Here is a 17,405-nt window from a genome sequence, read left to right as displayed (position 1 = left end):
GCGGCTCCCCCCCCCCGCTGCGCCCCCACCCCCCCATGCTGCCCCCACCCGCCCCCCGGTTGCACCCCCCGCTGCCCCCCACCTGCACCCCTGCCCGCCCCAGCTGCCCCCCGCTGCCCCCTGGCTGCACCCCTGCTGCCCCCCCCCGCCCCCTGCTGCCCCGGCATGCTGGGCCAAGGCCAAGGCGGGAGAGGCCTCATCTCAGCCCTACCTGGGACTCACCTGATGGCGAGAAGCTGCTCTCCTCGGCTGCAAGGAAGAGGGGGGGACAAGTTAATAACTGAAGACGTGATAGTAATAATAAGCAAGCAGAGAGCACTTCCTGTGTGCCAGCCACTTGATTAGCCCATTTGATCTTGTGGGTACAGTTATTACCCTCATTTTGCATATGAAGAAAGTGAGGCCATCGACTTTAAAGAACTTGCCCAAGGTCACAGAGTTGGTAAGTGGTTTACCCTGTCCATGCCCTTAACCGCTACAAAATGATGGGTTTGCTGTCTAGTTTGGGAAATTTGTAGGAAGGGCCAGTCCCTCCTACAGACCCGTTTATCCCAGCGGAGGGCCCCGGCGGCCCCGGGGCCTGTCTCTTCGTGCCCTCCCAGCCGCTGGGTCACGGGCAGAATGAGACGCCAGCCCCAGCTGGGCGGAGGCGGCAGGAGGCCGAGCGGCGTGTCCGCCTGGCGCTCACCTCGCGCGAGCTTGCAGACGACACCCATGGTAATGTTGGCGCAGGCGCCAGGGCGCCAAAGCCCGCTGCTGCTCTGGATCCAGTAACAGCTGTTGTGGCTCAGCATGCTGGGGCCCAGGCCAGGGGACCCCCAGTTGGAGTAGTTCACAGCTGTGTTGTCCTGCCAGACCAGGGTGCCTCCTACGGGAAAGAAGACATTGAGGGGGCATGGGGGAGAGGAGACGGGGAGAAGCAGGTGCCGGTGGGAGAGAGCAGGCCTGTTCTCCAACCGATTCTCACCTCACGCAAGTCCCTACCCCCACCAAGCCCTGCTGGAAGGCGTCCCCCCAAACCCCTGAGGCTTCACCCTCCCTCCCGATGCCACACATGGGGTACCCACCTTTGGGGTTGAAGTTCATGCCCAGCCAGGCACCCCGACTCTGGCCCTCAGAGCTCTGCAAGTGCTCCCAGACAAACACGTTCTCCATCTCGTCCAGAATGGACAGGACCGCCCCACCCGCTGGACACAAGGGAGGCCCACATCAGGACGACAGTGGTCCCCCTGGGATAGCAGAAGACCCCCCCCCCCGCCCCGAGAGAGGCCCCAGCCTGAGTGGAGGGTGGTGCGGAGTGCGCATCTGTGTGTGGGCGCCCATGGGTCCAGGGTTACTGACATGTAATGCCACACGTGGGCTCTGTGTATTGGAAACTGATGGGGCGCTTCTGTGTGAGAGCTGCCTGTGGGTGGGGTGCAGCACGGGGACTGCGTTCCCGGAGCCTCTAAGGGCCCACGACAGGGGTCACTGCCTGAAATGACCCCGTGGGGGCTCTGGCCTGCACTGGCCCACCTCTCTGGCAGCGCTGCAGCGCCTCCTTGTGGCCCAGCAGCAGCTCCATGTGGAAGGAGTAGCAGTGCTCCCGGAAGGGGATCCACGCCGAGTCGGCCAGCCCTTGGGGACAGCTGCCATGGTAGCTTATTCTTCGGGGAGGAGGGGGCCCTGTGGGGAGGGGAGGGGTGCAGGATTGAGGAAGTGGCCCAGAGTGCTCCCTGGGACAGCCTACACCCTGCCCACCCCCTGACCCCACTCACCAATGTTCCCGCCACAGACAGCCCCCTGCAACTTGGTGTCGCAGCTGGTGGTGCGCCAGGCCCCATCCACGTCCACGTAAGCGCAGCCCCCTGGCTGCTGGGGCTCCCCGTCCTGCCAGCTCACGTAGCTCAGCGGCTCCTCCGAGACCCAGGAGTAGCGCCGGGAGCCCTGGGCACGAGGGGGCCGTCAGGGTGGGAGGAAGGAGGCCAGTGGTGGGGAGGGGGCAGAGGCAGGTAAGGTGAGGCAAGAAGTCAGGAGGAGACGGGGGGGGGGGGGGGGCGCAATCGGGGGAGCAGTCCCGGCCCACCTCCTCACTGGCCAGCCCGATCCAGAGTGGGGTGCGCAGCCCTCGGGCGGCCTGCGTGAGGAAGGCCTGGGTGTAGGGGTCCGGCACACGGGCCAAGCTGGTGTTGCGGCTCTCACACAGCAGGAGGGCGTCCTGCCAGCGAAGAGGCTTCTGCAGCAGCCGGAAGGTGCCGTTGAGGTAGGAGAGCTCAGTGCCGGGGGCAGGGGGTGACGCTGCTGGGGATGGGCTCAGGGAAGGGTCTACAGGGAAGGGGGCAGGGCTCAGGCCGGGCTCTGCCCCCCTCACCCCATTCCCAGGCATGAAGCTGGGGGATCACCAGACATAGGGCAGAGACTAGGTCTCCAGTAGGCCCAGCGCCTGGCGCGGATGGACAGTGTTAGCCTCTGTTACCAGTAACACATTCTTGCCGAGCCACAGAGGAAGCGGCCTTGACCTAACTCCCACCCCAGGAACCCCTGTAGAATAGGCATGGAGCCGTGGGGGCCTCAGACACGCAACTTCAGGTTCCCTGACACCAGGCATGCCCCGTGTCTAGTTTCCCCCGGTCAGACCCCCAGACCCCCAAATCTTCCTCCTGAGACCCCTTGATCCTCACTGCCTTTCCCTCTGATTGGCACCCGGTCTTCTTCCCAAGCAGATACTGGACTCTGGGGGTGACCCAAGGGACCCCCTGAGGTCAGGGACCGTGTTTCGTCATTCCTCTCAGCAAGACCCACAGCATCGGGCCCAGTGCTGATGTTCCCAAGTTCACGGGTGACGCGTACCTGTGCCCTTCTGGCAGATGAAGCCGTGTGTCTCCTCTGTGCAGCTCCGATCATCCCAGCGGCCAGTGAAGTGAGCAGAGGGGCTGTGCAGGACCACTGCACAGCTGGTCTGGGGGGAGGGAGCCGCTCAGAGGAGGCCCGGCAGCTCTGCCCTTGTGCCACTGCCCCCAGAGGGCTGCCCTCTGAGCAAAGAGGCTGGTAGAGTGGGGACCCTGGGAGTGAAGGCAAGTGCCGCAGGTTGCGGGCCGGGGAGCAGAGCGAGGGGCTTCCTCACCGGTATGTTGCCGCCGGGAGCAGGGCTAGGGCCAGAGGGCTCCCCAGGGGCCCAGTTGGTATACAGCAGAGGTTCCTGCTCCACCCACTGGAAGTCCTTCTGAGAGGCGTGGAGGCCAATCCAAAGGTCAAAGCTCACATTGGGCAGGCCGGCTGTGATGAAAGCTACAGTCCCCCAGAAGAGAGAGTTATGAGCAACAGGACAGCCCCTTGCCCACTCTGCTCTAGCCATTTTTGGGGGGGGAGGGGGGCTGTATCAGAGGATACTGGGGCCTTCCCATGGGCTGGCCCTACCTTGCTCTAAAGGGTTTGCAATGGTGACCAGTTGGGCCTCTTGCTGTTCACAGGAGAACTGTGCCTCTGACCACTTCACACGGTCCTGGGGGTCCTGGCCCTGAATTCGGAAACACTGGGGCGGAGGGGAAGGCGTGATGTCCAGCTCCACCGCCCTGTCCCACAAACCCAGAAACTCTGCCGTGTAGCCCTCAGCGACAGGCCCTGGGGAGGCTTTGAGGGCCGTGAGGACAACAGAACTGAACCAGGACATCCGGGGCTCCTCGAGCCTCTCAGCCTGGCACAGCACATTCACGTCCACCTGCCAACGCTCAGGGGGAGTCTGTAAGTGGCAGGACGTCCTTAGGCCACCAAAGGATCTACTGCCTATGACGAGAGCACCTGGGCCATGCGCAGGGACAAGGTCTGTCTCGATTTCAGCTAAACGCCTTCCCAAGTGTTGCCTGAAATCTGTTATTTGTCCTGTGAACTTAATGTTCATCCATACAACACTCTTATCTTCACGTCTGAATGATCTTTGTTAGGCAGCAGCTGGGTGGGAAATCTCTCAAGTGAAGACTATTTGAAAATGAATGATTTCCAGTGATTTCCCTCCTGAGTGTGATGGGGGAGAAAGAAAGGAAGGAAGCTTTGGAGTCGCAAAGAGGGCCAGGGGGCAGGTGCAGGTCAGGTTCCAGATCTGACTTAAACTTTCTGTAAAATGGGTGGGAATAAAAATACCTGTCTTCTGGGGTCATGTTAAGAGTTAAAGAGAACAGTGCATGACCAGAGAGTAAGTGCTTACACAAGGGGACGCTCTTACTATCGGGATGAGTTCTAGCATCAGCTTACTGATACCAATGTCAGATTTGGGGTAGAAAACTGTAAACCCAGAAATAATGCAAGAGTTTGGGAGAGGTTTATCACAAAGCCCTTGCATTTCATTTCACAGAAGTAGTTCAGAGCTACTCTGAGGCCTCCTTTAAATAACTAGTAAAATTAGTCATAAAATTAGAACCAGCAAGGTCACATCATATCAGCAGCGAAAGAGAAGTATCAGCTCAGTCCAGCAAACAGTCGGGGCCTCCCTACCATGTGCAAGTGTATTAGGTGGTATGTCGGGGCCAGGGGCCCTGCCCTCCAGGAGCTTAAAGCTAGGGGGAGAGGCGGGCCTTCACTCTCTCTCCCTACATCCAAATGCTACAGGGCTGTAACAGAGGGCAGAGACCTAGTAAAGCAAGGTGTCTGGGGCCAGGTAGTAAAGGGACAGACAGCCTCGCATACTCCAAAGGCTTCTGACAGGGGAGTAACTGGTATCTTTACAATGATGCTGACACATCAAGAAAAAGACCAAGTACATATATACCATGTATTCTGTTTTATATCCGGTGGAAGAAGCCACGAGAATAAATTTTTGGGAAAATGTGATGACATGAGAGAAATGCTCAAAATAGAACACTGAGAAAGAAAAGCTGGATACAAAATTGTGTTATGTAGTATGATCTCAATTAGGTGCAAAAAGGCAGGAAGCAGAGTAACAAATATTAATAGGGGTTATTTCTGGAAATAAGGATGAGTGAGTTGTATTTTCTTTCTGTTTTTTCCCAAGTTGTAATAATAGACGTGTTACTTTTTTTTTTTTAAGGTCGAAAAGATATAATATTCACTTGAATATTCTGAAGACAGTAAGAGCTCCATGACACTAAGGGGCTGGCTACACTCCAACGCAGGACAAAGATTTACGGATTATATGAGCTAGTGTTAACTAATCTAATCCTCACAATCCAGCTAAGTGGTTTTATCGCAAAGAAAGCACGGATCGGGGCTCAGACTCGTGATGCCAGCATTAACAAGAAAATAAGAAAATAGTGCTCCTCTCTTCCTGGGACAAGCTCTTGTCAGCCACCGGATAAAAACAATGACGATCTAATCAGGTCTGATCAATCAGCCCAGGAGTGCAAAAGTAACCACTTTGGGAAAGAAGCTCACCGTCTAGAAGGAACATTCTGCAGACATGTCTAGAAACGTCTCCCTTCTGATTAATGTTACTGCCCCCAACTTTCCCATCTGCATGCTCAAAACCCTTGGGAAAAGAATTTCCTAAATGTTGTTTCAAAAAATCTTCCAAAGACTTGTTCTTAAAGCATCTTAAATCAGGTTTTCTGATTAGTTTACGAGGCAGATTGGTTTAGAATGCAGAAATGTACTAGCCGATTTTTACACTAAAACCTTTGTTTCATTGGTAGAAGGACTGAAAAATGAAGAAAGCCCGGCCAACAAAGGACGACCTTTTCCATTTTGATATTTTGCCTTTGTGAGGCAACTTTTTCATCTACAATAACCATTAAACCCATGTTTTAAAGTAATTCGAACTTCAGACAAGACCTGTGAAGTCCCAAATCACAAAGTGTCAGACCAAAATTTTTTAAAAAGAATGAGATAAATGCAATCACCTTGCTCTTACTTAAATTATTTAAAGATGATAATTATTATAATTGATCATTTTTGAGTACTTTTCTCATACCACTAATAAAAAAAAAGTTTTTTAGGGCGCCTGGGTGGCTCAGTCGTTAAGTGTCTGCCTTCGGCTCAGGTCATGATCCCGGGGTCCTGGGATCGAGCCCCACATCGGGCTCCCTGCTCCGCGGGAAGCCTGCTTCTCCCTCTCCCACTCCCGCTGCTTGTGTTCCTGCTCTCGCTATCTCTGTCTCCGTCAAATAAATAAATAAAATCTTTAAAAAAAAAAGTTTTTTAAACTTAAAAATACTCTTTTTCAGGGACACCTGGGTGGCTCAGTTGGTTAAGCGTCTGCCTTTGGCTCAGGTCATGATCCCAGGGTCCTGGGATCGAGCCCCACGTTGGGCTTCCTGCTCAGGAGGGGAGTCTGCTTCTCCCTCTCCCTCTCCCTCTGCCCTTCCCCCCTGCTCATGCTCGCTTTCTCTCTCTCAAATAAATAAAATCTTTTAAAAAAATATTTTTTCAATCTTTAGCTCATGCTTTATGTTCTTTTGTTCTTGTGCACAGTTTACTATATATAACATTAGTCTATTAGTACAGAAGTAAATACACATTTATTTACACACATATATATAATGTAGACACACCTATTTTGTATGTTCAATCTTGTGTTTTACTAATAGGAGTTCATTATCAAAATGTGTGGCGACTAATCTAGAAAACTCACCAAAGTATGCGGACAGCCTCCTTCCCTGGTAGATTAGCAAGGGCACTATACAGAGTTACTTTCCCAGGAGTCTAGCCCTGGCACTGGGGCCAAGTAGTCAAGAGGCCGTGACTTTGATGTTGCCAAAAGGCCAGGACTCCTGAAGCTCGGCCTTCCTACGTTCACATCCTCTCCCCTGACTCTACTGGGTGGCCCCTCCCCACCTCCTACCTTGTTGAGGAACTGGTTCCAACCAGAGGGGCAGCCCCCCAGGGCTGTGGGCGGCAGGTCCGGGGGCTGGGGCTCTCCAGTGCTGTTGCTGCGCTTGCAGATGTAGGGCAAGGCCATCAGACACCTCTGGTCCCCCCAGTCCTCTGCAGAAAGAGTAGGGCAGTCATTCTAGCACAGGCCAGGGCCGGCAGCACCCTTGCCTCATGCCCTAAGGAGAGGACATGGGGATCAGGTGCCTGTGTCCAGCTCTGAACTCCAGGCCTCTGTGGTTGCTGGATCATGGGGACCAGCCCCCTCTCTGGGTCTAGCCCCTCTTGCGTTGTGGGAAAGAAAGAGAATGAGAAGAGACTGATGGGCCTGCCCAAGCTCACCGCACTGTCCCCAACGTCAACCCTCTCCCCAGCTTCTGCACCCTCTGTGCCCTGCCCTTGCCCTCACCTCGGCTGGCGGTCATGTACACACACTTCTTATCCTTGCCAATGGGCCGAGGCTTACCGGGTGCCCAGGAGATGAAGTTTATGATGGAACCATCTGTCCACCTGCAACGACATGGAACAGAGATGACTCGCCCCGGGCCCAACCTCCGCTGTATACAGCAATGAAGGCCACCAAGATGGAGGGCAGGGCGGGGCCTGAGTCCAGGGGCTCAGCGGCCACAGGCTGAGTGAGGCTACTGGGCTCAGGGTCACTGGGGACCCAAAGGCCTGGTGCGTCCGGGTAAGGTCCAGCCCTCCCTGGGCACTCATTCTCTAACTAGAAAAGTCCAAGAATCCCAGAGCAGAGGTCCAAGGGCGACAGCGTGCTCTAATACGCATGTGCTCCTGGTCCCTCCTGCCTCAAGCCCCTCATGCGGGGTAGGTGGGTACTGAATACAAAGAGGCCCCTCCGGAGGACATCATATGTTCTTGCCCATGTCCTGAGGGGGGCTTATTCATGAGTGGCCTCGGCATAATAGGAGCTGCCATTATTTGGTGCCCAATTATGTGCTGGATGCTGTGCTAAGGACTTCGCATACCTTTTTTCTAATCCTCAGAGCAATCCTACCAGGCAGGCCTCATTATGCTCATTTTTCGATGAGAAAATCAAGGCCCACAAAGGTTAAGTCATTGATCAAGGCCACACAGCCACGGAGGAACAGAGCTGGATTCAAAACCAGGTCTATCTGTCTCTGTGGGAGGCCTCCCTAGCTCCCATTTGGGGTCGTGGCTGGCCATCCAGGCACCCGCTCCCTCCCGCACCTGCTGACCCTGGAAGGCTCCTACCTGAAACGCCCATCACTCTCCGCAGTGTGCAGGCCAATCCACCAGTGCTGCTCTTGGCCCGGGGACAACTGGGGAAACCGGTCAGGCAGATATGGGTTGGGAGGGCCTCTCCTCCCCAGGCCTGCCCTCCCCTGCCCGCCGGCCCATGCTCGCTGGGGTGCTCACCTTCTGCAGGTTGTGCCCCAGGAAGTCCAGCTCGGCCTGGCTGTGCACGGAGGCCAGTTCGGCCTGGAACCACGTGCAGATGCGCTGCGCCTGAGCCCACGTGGAGTGGTGCTCGAAGAACTTGTACTCGGCCTCCTGGAAGCGCAGCCACTCCAGCCGGCCTGCGGGGGCAGTGTGAGTGTGGGAGTGGCGGCCAGGCAGGGGTCGCCTGTTCGCCCTGCGGCCAAGGCCAAGGCCCAGGCGGGTCCAAGGGCAGGCAGAGGCGGGGTGCGAACCCCTAGGCCCCTCGGGCAGACACCTCTCCAGGCCCAAGCTTGCCCCTGCTTGGAGACGGAGGCCGACAGGGTTCCAGGCGCCCCGGTTCCCCTTCTCTCAGCTCAAACCCCTAACTCCTTTCGTTCCATCCCGGCCAGGCCCTGCCCTGGAGGTGATGCCCCTCACCCTCTCCCGAACGCCACTGAGAGCCGGGAGGCCCGGGGGGCCTTACCTTGTGGGCTGACGTCGGGCTCCCGCACGTCTCTGCCTACGGGGACAACAGAGACAGAGACGCTGCAGGGAAGGAGACCCTCCCCTGGATTCCCGGCCCCGCCGCCCTTTGCCCCCTTCCCCGTTTCCCAGCACCATCCCACCCAACCTCGAGGGATCTTGCAGATCCAGTCCAGCTGCGTCTCGCACTGCATGGCCACCCACTGCAGGGAAGCCAGGTCGAGCACTGCACAGCCCCGGATGTCGTCGTCGTCGTGCCGGCTCCGGTCGAAATTGTGGTAAGAGAACTGGAGGTCGGAGTGGGAGAAGGTTGTCAGGCACGAGGCGCAGGCCTCCGCGTCCCCAGAACAGATGCACAAAAGGCCGGGCCTGAGCTGGGAACCCCCAACCCGAGCTGGACGCCCCGCCCCCCTTTTCTTAAGCTGCGGGCTCTGGCCAAAGACCCTGTAACTCGACTAAAACCTCGCCCACCGCCAGGCTCTGTCCCGCCCCCGAAGGACCACGCCCACCTCAAGCCGCGCCCACCAGGGCCCCGCCCACCCCGACCCGCCCCCTCTGGGCCGGCTCACCCCGAGGCCGTCGCTCCAGCGCCAGCTCTGCCCGGCTCCCGGGTCTCGACGGTTCAGGCCGATCCAGAACCAGTTCTGCTCGTGGATCTCGGGCTCTGATTCACTTCAGCACAACGCGGGGGTGGGGACCGAAGAGATGGGGATGAGAGGTGCAGGTGCGGGTGACCTGGGCAGACCCAAGGGCCTGGGGCCCCTCCATCTGGGCTTCACACTCACCGGCAATACACTGTTGGGGCCACCTTTAGAAAGTTCTCTCCCCAGAGAGAACTGACTAGCTGGACCAGGCGCCCGGCTCACTGGGGGTGGGTGGCCTGGCTCCCTTCCCTGGCTTCCCTTTAGGTGGGGTTTGCCCTGCCAGCAAGACTAGGTTTTCACTTCAGGGAGTTTAGCAAGTCGATGGAGACGGAGCATAGACCTGGGGCTCTGGAATCAGAAGCAGATTCCAGCGCCGGTTTGCCCACGGAGCGGCTCCCTGACCGCGGGCAAATAACCCGACCTATCAGCCCACACGGGTCCGTGATAATGTCTACTTCGTAGGGCTGAAGAAGAGACCCAATGAGGACTCAGTGTTTAGTGCAGTACCCGAGACATGGTGAGAGGCCATCGAGAACTACAACTACTAGTCAAATAATGTAATCTTGATGTTTGCTGGAAAGACATGTCCCTGGGAATTAAGATCCCGGGAAGCCTGGATCCACTCGGATTTTTTCCAAAGCTAAGGGATTAAAGGTGCTGGGTGTCATAGGTGGCCCACAGGACAGACATGGGGTCCTGGAGGGACCCCCCCCAGGGGCAGATGCTCACTTTTGTAGCTTTTCTTCTCCTGTCTCCCAGGAAAGGCTGTTTATTGAGGAGAGTGGGCTATTATGGGAATGGTGTTGGGGGCGAGGGGCGCTTGACTTGGATCAGATTTTGCCATGGAGGAGGCACGGGGAGGGCAGTCACTTTTGTAAAAGGCTGTGAGTCTGAGGGGGGCACTGCTGGTTCCCTGACGCCGGTGAGCAACCAGGGAGACCAGGGCTCCCTGAGGGAGGACAGGATGGTCCTGGCGTTCGCTGTGGATACACAGGTCATTCTGAGCCCTCAGACAGGCCTCCCTGGGGGCGCCTTCACCTTGCCCCCTTCCCTGTACCCATCAAAACCAAGAGCCCACACAGGTGCATGCAGGCCACTGCCCCAGGCTCAGTACCCGAAGATCTTGTTGAGCATGTTGGCCACAAAATGTTCCTCCTCATAGCTGGCCAGGCTCAGCAGCTGGGCCCCCAACTCTTGGCAGGCCCCCTGGGCCTGCACCCAGGTCTTCTTGTCCTGCAGCCGCTCTGAGCTGAACACCTACAGGAACAAAGTCCAGGTGTCTAAGCTGTCCCTACTGGTCCACCTGCCCTCCCATGACAGCAGTAGGGAGGAGGGCTGGGGCCTCACAGGACAGGGGTGCAGGCTAGCCAAGACAATCCTGCTCATTAGAGAATGAGCCCCGGGGGAGGGGAGCCAGGTCCTAGAGAACACCTCCTGCCCAGACCCCTGAACCAGCCCAAGACCTGGGCTCTCCTCCCAGAGGAGCCACCGTTTGCTGTGGGCAAGTCCCTTCCCCTCCCTGGACTCAGTTTCCTCAGGTCATAAAAGACCCTGGACTACGTTAGTGGTTCCCAAACCCGGCACAGTTTAAAAATCAGAGAACTGGGCCCTGCCCCAACCTAGTGAATCCCAGTCCCCATAATGGCAGCCTGGAATTTATTTTTATCAAGCTGCCCAGGTGATTTTAAAAAAGCGGCCAGCCCAGCCCCAACATTTGGGAACCTCTCAAACTGATTATCTCTATGTTTGTTTTTTTCTCAATTCCTCCTGTTCATTGAGCACCTACGATGTACCAGACCTGAGCTTCCACTGGCAAGAGTGTCATCAGAACTTACCTCTGTCTGCAGTCTGCTGTGGGGAAGCAGTGTCCCCGGGGCCCAGTTGCCCAGACCGTGGCTGGGCCCCCCTGGGGCTGCCTTCGACCCCGGCGAGCTGTTTCTTTGCTCCTGTGCCTCTTCCCCCTGCCATACCACCAGGCTGCCTACCTTATAGCAGTGGCGGAGTTTGGGGTCCGACCCCCAGCCCTGGGGACAGGAACCGGTGAGGCTGGGCGTAGGGTCTGGCCCAGGCAGTTCGGGCGTCACTGGCGTGCCCAGGCTCTGCCGGCAGATGTAGCGAGCCCGGAATGCGGTGCAGTTCTTCACCTCCCACAGCCCCATGGCGCTGCCCGTGGCCAGGGCCACGCAGCCCCCACGGCTGTACCCTGGAGGGGGGAGCAGGAGACCCGCTGCCTGAGGACTCATGGTCCGGCCCTCCCCCAGGTCCCCCGGAGGACACCACCCCGGCCTCGGCCCCCACACTGGTGACCAGCTCGGCCGGCTCCGCAGGGACCCAAAGGGCATGGAGGCAGAGTCCTAGCTCTGTGCCTACTCCTGTGAAATTCAGGCAAGTGGCTTAACTTCTCCGAGGCTGTTTTATCATCAGCCTCATCAGGTCATTGAAAAGGCTAAAAGAGACAATGAATGCGAAATGGCAATGATCCTGATCGCCAGCGCCCCCGCGCTACTCTAAGCACATCATGTCTATTCATCCAGTTCAGCCTCACATCAGCCGCAAGAGGAAAGCACCGTTATCTTCAGTTGACAGATGGGAAACTGAGGCTCAAAGATGTGCCAGGCGGTTTGGCCCCAGACCCTGAGCTCCTAATTACTCTACCCCACTGCACCAATGATCGGTTTACTAGGAAGCCCTGGGACTCGGTCCTGGCGGGGGGAGGCAGGCCCATACGGCCTCCTGGCTTCCCCAACGAACGTCAAAGAGGGGGCTGACTGAGTGCCGCAGAGGAGGGGCTCACCAGGCTGGTCCCGGTTCCAGTGGGTGTACATGACCTCATCTCCACTGAGCCAGCGGAAGGAGCCGGTGCTGTTCAGGTCCTGCAGGGCGGTCCAGAAGTATTCGCCATCCCAGTTGTAGATGAGGCTGCTGACAAAGGCCTGCTCAAACCTGGGGGAGAGAAGCCCGTCAGGCAGGGAGCTCGAGGCCCAACCTCCCCTGCCACCACCATGCCCTGGGCCACAGGCCAGATGCCCTGCCCTGGGAGCTTGGGTGTTGTACCCAACCGGCGACTTGCTGAGGGAAGTGGGGGCCCGCAGGGACCCTACAGCTGACACACAGCAACCGAGCTCCCCCTGTCTTGCCTACATCTCCATGCCTCATGGAGAAGAAAGTAGAAACAGACACAGCCAAGGCCTCTCTTGGGCATCCAGCCCGCACCAGCAGGGCCCCTGTCTGTTCCTGCCCCTGCCCAGGCCCTGCCCCACAGTGGGGTCACTTAATAAACGGGAATCATTCTTGGGACGATACTAGAAAAAGGGCCCTGGAGCCATTAGAGGCTCCAAGGACTCAGGGTCCTCTGCACTTGATGGCAGAATGCCACCCCGTTTGATGGAGAGGCCACATTAGGCCAGGACAGGCATGAGGGCTGGTCTGGGTACGTGCCCCGTCCTGTACCTGTTGGTGATGGTGACCAGCTGAGAACCGTGGTCGGTGCATAGGCGCCGGGCCTCACTGTAGGTGACTTGGTCCTCTCCCAGCCAGTAGCAGGATGGGCTGTGCCATGTCCAACCCTGGCTCAAGAGAGTGGGCAGAAGAGGGATGTCTGTGGGGAGGACTCTCCCTCATCCAGAAAGCCTGGGGCGGGGGATGCCATCAAGAGCATCCCTGAACCTGCTGCAGGCTGGGGCCCAGGACAGAGGGGACTGGTCTGACACCAGAGACGGTTCTTCCCATGCTCTGTTCTGTACCTTATCACCTCACACTTCCCTCCCTACCGTCACCCACAACTGCCAGACCAGAGGTGGACGCATGGCCCAAGGGTGGCTGATCGGGAGGTAGCCAGTGACCCGCCTGTGGGCTGGCGAAGCAAGATGACTGGCTCACTGGACTCCTCTCTTGGGCATTTAAACCAAGAGTCACAGTGGGAAAATTGCCAGTTGGCTGAGAAACCAGAGCTGAAGTGCTGGGAGAGCTGCCAGGCTGTGGAGGGACCAGGTAATCTTCAGGCCCTGGAAAAGGTAGAGTGAGCGGAGGGTGCGCCTAGCCTGGGGTCGGGGGACAGACCCTTAGTGGGAAGCAGGAAAGCTTTGGAAGAGACCACTGCTCTGAGCAGCTGGCTCTCTACCATCGGACTCCCATGAGACCAGGGAAGGCTTCACCCAACAGACCCTTCTCCCCTTGGGCCACCCTGAACTCTCTGCTCCTGCCTTTCTTTCTTTTTTTTTTTTTTTATTTATTTATTTGAGAGAGAGAGAGAACAAGAGATAGAAAGCAGGAGAGGGAAGAGGGTCAGAGGGAGAAGCAGACTCCCCGCTGAGCAGGAAGCCCGATGTGGGACTCGATCCCGGGACTCCAGGATCATGACCTGAGCCGAAGGCAGTCGCTTAACCAACTGAGCCACCCAGGCGCCCCCCTTTCTTTCTTTTTTTTAAGATTTTATTTATTTACTTGAAAGAGAGGGAGAGTGAGAAGGAGAAGCAGACTCCCTGCTGAGCGGGGAGCCCGATGTGGGGCTCAACCCCAGGACCCCGGGATCATGACCTGAGTCGAAGGCAGACGCTTCACCGACTGAGCCACCCAGGCGCCCTGCTCCTGCCTTTCAAAAGAGGAACTGAGGCTCAGAGGAATTAAGTCACTGGACTTTATACACAGACAGTACAAGGTGGAGCCCGCACTTGAACCCGCACCACAAAGGCTACGCCTGTCCTCACGACAGCCCTGCTCCTCCTAAGAGACACCAGGTGCCTGCCAGGGCCTTCACCTCCAGAAGCCCTTGAGATGGGAAGCCTTGGGGTAGGTTCAAGGTTGGGAGAGAGACACAGTCCCTTGGGCAGGAGCCAGAGCAAAAGTGAAGCTGGGGGGCGGGGGGGGGGGGGCCAGATACCGGGGACAGGGGAGTGGTAGGGCTGTGCTAAGATCCCAGCTCTCCCAGGGTATTAACCGGGGCTGCTCAACACTGCACACACAGTTCAGGTGGCCCTGGTGCCACGGCAGTTAGTCACTCATCCTCACTCCCCTACCCCCAGCTCACCGAGGGCAGGACAGAGCCCCTGGGCCAGTCCCTGACCACACTAGCCCCCTGGGCGCTTCAGCAGGGCACCTGTCTGCTCTCTCTCCTCCCCACTGCAGGTCATGCCCGTTGTTGTTTCAGGCCCCTGCCCCTGGGGGAGAGCTTGGAGTTCATGTGAGGTGGGGGGGTGGTAAGGGGGCTTACTCCAAAGGGAAACAGAATGAAGAGCCAGACTGGCAGCGAGGGACTGGCAGGAGCGTGGCCTTGGCAGATGGAGCCATCAGGGGCCAAAACACCATAAAGTGTCTTTTTTGAGCAACCTCCCCATATTCAGCCACACCACTTACACCGCTGCTTGGCTGAGGGCCAGGTTGTGAGGGGGGCCTGGGAGGGAGGGCCTGGGTCCATCACCCACCCACAACCTCATTCACACATGCACTGCCCCACTAATCCGGTCAGTCCTGATCTCCTCCCTCCCTGATGGTCTGGAAACCCCCGGGGCTAGGAACACAAGGAAGGCGACACCAGAATGGCCTCGTTCCTCCAGAGGAGACAGACAAGCACACGCTCTATCAGATGGCGGGGTGTGTTGTGTGCCAGCAAAGACAGAGGTGGCAGAGCAGGACTGGGGTGCACCCCGGCAGCCTCACTCAGGTGATGACTTGGAGGCCTGCCCACACCCACCTCCTGTTCTCTGCTGCCTCTGGGAAGTAGCTTCTTCATGCAGAGTGGGGGTGGGGAGCTCTGCTTCCTCCCAACAGCCCCCACCCTACCGCACCCCACCTCATCCAGTGTCACCCTTTCTGGAACAGAGCAGTTTGGAGAGTAGGAAGAAGGGATGTGCCAAGCAAGGGAAGATGCCGTGGGGGGCTGCGGGACTCCATCTGCCCCCTCCCTCCCCAGGGAGCCCCTCTGGTTGGCCGCACCCAGGGGCAGCTCCAGAAGCACCCTCACCTTCCGGCAGCCATGGTCCTCCTCGGCCGTCCCTTGGCTCAGCTGGCCTGCCTTCTTGCAGATGGACGGCAAGGACTGGTTGCAGGGACTATCGTTCCAACGACCTTCCTAGGGACACAGGATGAGGGAGCGTCTCAGCCCCCCTCCCCCAAAGCCTTTGGTGAACCTGATATTTAGACCTTCCCCTGCCTCCAACTTGAGCTTTGTGTGTTCCAGGCTGGCCTGTGTCCTCCGTCTCCTAGCCAGCAGTTTGTCCGCCTTCAGCTCCATCCAGAGGGCAAGGGTGTTTGTGTCCCAGCCCCTAGGAGAATGCCTGCCACGTGGCAGACACCCAACAAATAATTGTTTATAAATTTTTAAATAGCATCCCTTATGCCAGATGGCTCTAGCACCATAGTCCTGGCACTGTTTGCAGGATCTCACCACAGAATGTCCTCTCTGTCCCTGGAGTCGGTACTCTGTCCCTCTGACTTTGTCTTTTTAAAGGGTCTCACGTCTCCTTGAAGCCCTCCAGCAATTCCTTCATCTACCCACAGGGCATGTGAGCCAAAGCCGCGTGGCAGATAGTCACCACCCCATCATGTCGGGAGGAGACAGGCCCCTGGGCTGGGTCGGGCTGCACAGGGCAGCCCTGCCAAAGGAGCAGGCCCATAAAATGCGTCTTCCGAAGCCACCTGCCGGGGGGGGGGGGGGGGAGAGCAGTTGGCAGAGCAAGATGATGCCAGGGAGCGTCCTCAGGCCCCTCTGATCCTCCCAATGACCCTCCGAGGTCGGCGCTATTAGTGTTCCATTGACAGATGAGAAAACCAAGGCACAGAGAGGTTAAGAGACTTGCCCAAGGTGAGCCAGCTAGCCGGGGGTGGGGAGGACTCAGACACTGGCAATCTCTCCACGCGGAAGGGAAGGGGTTGGTGGGGAAGTGGGGGCTTCTGAGAGGCAATGGGGGGAGTGGTTTGGAGGCAGGAACTGACAGTAGCACTCCTTCAGCCAGGGTGGCCCAGGAAGCTGGGGAGAGGGGGTTCTCACCGGCCCCCAGATGGTGACACAGTCCTCTAGGCTGTCCCGGAAGTTGTTGGGCTCAAAGGGGTGCCAGTGGGTGAAGCTCACAAGACTCCCATCAGACCACTCAAAATTCATCTGCAGTTTTAAGTCATTGAGGCCGATCCACAGCTCCTCCACCTCTGGGGTGCAGCGGGAGAGAGGGGAGAGAGCGCACGGAGAGGTCAGCCTGGGCCACCAGCGGCAGACGGAGAGACGGCCCCAGGACCTCTTGGGCAGGACAGGACGGGCACTGAGGAGGCCCTGCCCTCGGGCCTGGGAGTGTGGACGAGCAGCCCCTCACCTTGCTTGATCTGCTTGGTGATGAACTCCAGCTCGGCCATGCTGTGGATGCTGAGCAGGTCGCCCCCGCCCCGCAGACACGCCTTCTTGGACTCGGGCCAGCTGCGCTTTTCGGCCTGCAGGCGATAGCAGTGGCCCTGGAAGGGCTGCCAGCTGGGCTCGCACTCCACCTTCACGTTGGCCCACACGTCTGCAGAGACCCACGAGGCGCTGGTCAGGGACCGAGCCGCCCAGCCTGGGTGCCCCGACCTGCCGGGTGTCCCCTCGCCCCCACACCTGTCTCAGATCAGCCCCGGCCACCTGATGCAAAAAAGACCACGCCCTCCAGGGAGGCTGGAAGCCCAGAGGCAGAGCCCCAGGAGGTGGTGGCAGATTTCACCCAAGACAGGACGGATGGCCCCTCCAGCGGGGGGTGGGGGGGGGGTGGGTGGTTTCAGAAAGGGATGGGGGGGGACTCAGGTCAGACCAGCCCTGGGAGCCTCAGTTTCCTCCTCCCTAAATGGGGTTCCTAAATGGGGTTTCCTATTCTAGATTCAAACTTCGCTTATCTCCACCTTGCTTAATAAATGAAACCACTGTCACTACCTCAAAGAGCATATATTGAGTGTGGACTTGGTGCTGACCCTGGCAGTCCAGGATGAAGGGATGGGGCAGTGGGGGGCCCACCAGGCCTGCGGCCCAGGAAGTCACTGCCGACTGGAAGGAATCCCTTAGTGGGGATTTCTCCTCTTGCTCCTTCCGCGACCCACTGGGCTCCACCCAGGGCTGTGAAACCCACC

At 58.0% G+C, this 17,405-nt stretch overlaps 1 protein-coding gene across 6 annotated transcripts in view; it reads right to left on the bottom strand.

Moving 5' to 3' along the window:
* The window catches only part of MRC2 (mannose receptor C type 2), a 55,200-nt gene that overhangs the window by 1,385 nt on the left and 36,410 nt on the right, over positions 1-17,405 (bottom strand). For all 6 annotated transcript variants that reach the window (XM_027567509.2, XM_027567510.2, XM_027567512.2 and 3 more), the window contains 23 exons: positions 16,628-16,816; positions 16,312-16,466; positions 15,286-15,393; positions 12,777-12,892; positions 12,121-12,269; positions 11,312-11,529; positions 10,441-10,583; positions 9,252-9,354; positions 8,831-8,969; positions 8,684-8,719; positions 8,197-8,357; positions 8,032-8,099; positions 7,208-7,308; positions 6,770-6,912; positions 3,397-3,511; positions 3,104-3,267; positions 2,830-2,938; positions 2,066-2,304; positions 1,758-1,926; positions 1,516-1,665; positions 1,068-1,187; positions 689-868; positions 223-249 (listed from right to left, as the gene is read on the bottom strand). In XM_027567509.2, the coding sequence (XP_027423310.1) occupies positions 223-249; positions 689-868; positions 1,068-1,187; positions 1,516-1,665; positions 1,758-1,926; positions 2,066-2,304; positions 2,830-2,938; positions 3,104-3,267; positions 3,397-3,511; positions 6,770-6,912; positions 7,208-7,308; positions 8,032-8,099; positions 8,197-8,357; positions 8,684-8,719; positions 8,831-8,969; positions 9,252-9,354; positions 10,441-10,583; positions 11,312-11,529; positions 12,121-12,269; positions 12,777-12,892; positions 15,286-15,393; positions 16,312-16,466; positions 16,628-16,816 (3,102 nt within the window). The remainder of the gene's footprint in view (positions 1-222; positions 250-688; positions 869-1,067; positions 1,188-1,515; positions 1,666-1,757; positions 1,927-2,065; positions 2,305-2,829; positions 2,939-3,103; positions 3,268-3,396; positions 3,512-6,769; positions 6,913-7,207; positions 7,309-8,031; positions 8,100-8,196; positions 8,358-8,683; positions 8,720-8,830; positions 8,970-9,251; positions 9,355-10,440; positions 10,584-11,311; positions 11,530-12,120; positions 12,270-12,776; positions 12,893-15,285; positions 15,394-16,311; positions 16,467-16,627; positions 16,817-17,405) is intronic.

Source organism: Zalophus californianus, chromosome 16 (genome assembly GCF_009762305.2).
Source record: "Zalophus californianus isolate mZalCal1 chromosome 16, mZalCal1.pri.v2, whole genome shotgun sequence".
NCBI lineage: Eukaryota > Metazoa > Chordata > Mammalia > Carnivora > Otariidae > Zalophus > Zalophus californianus.
This window is presented reverse-complemented; position numbering and strand designations above follow the sequence as displayed.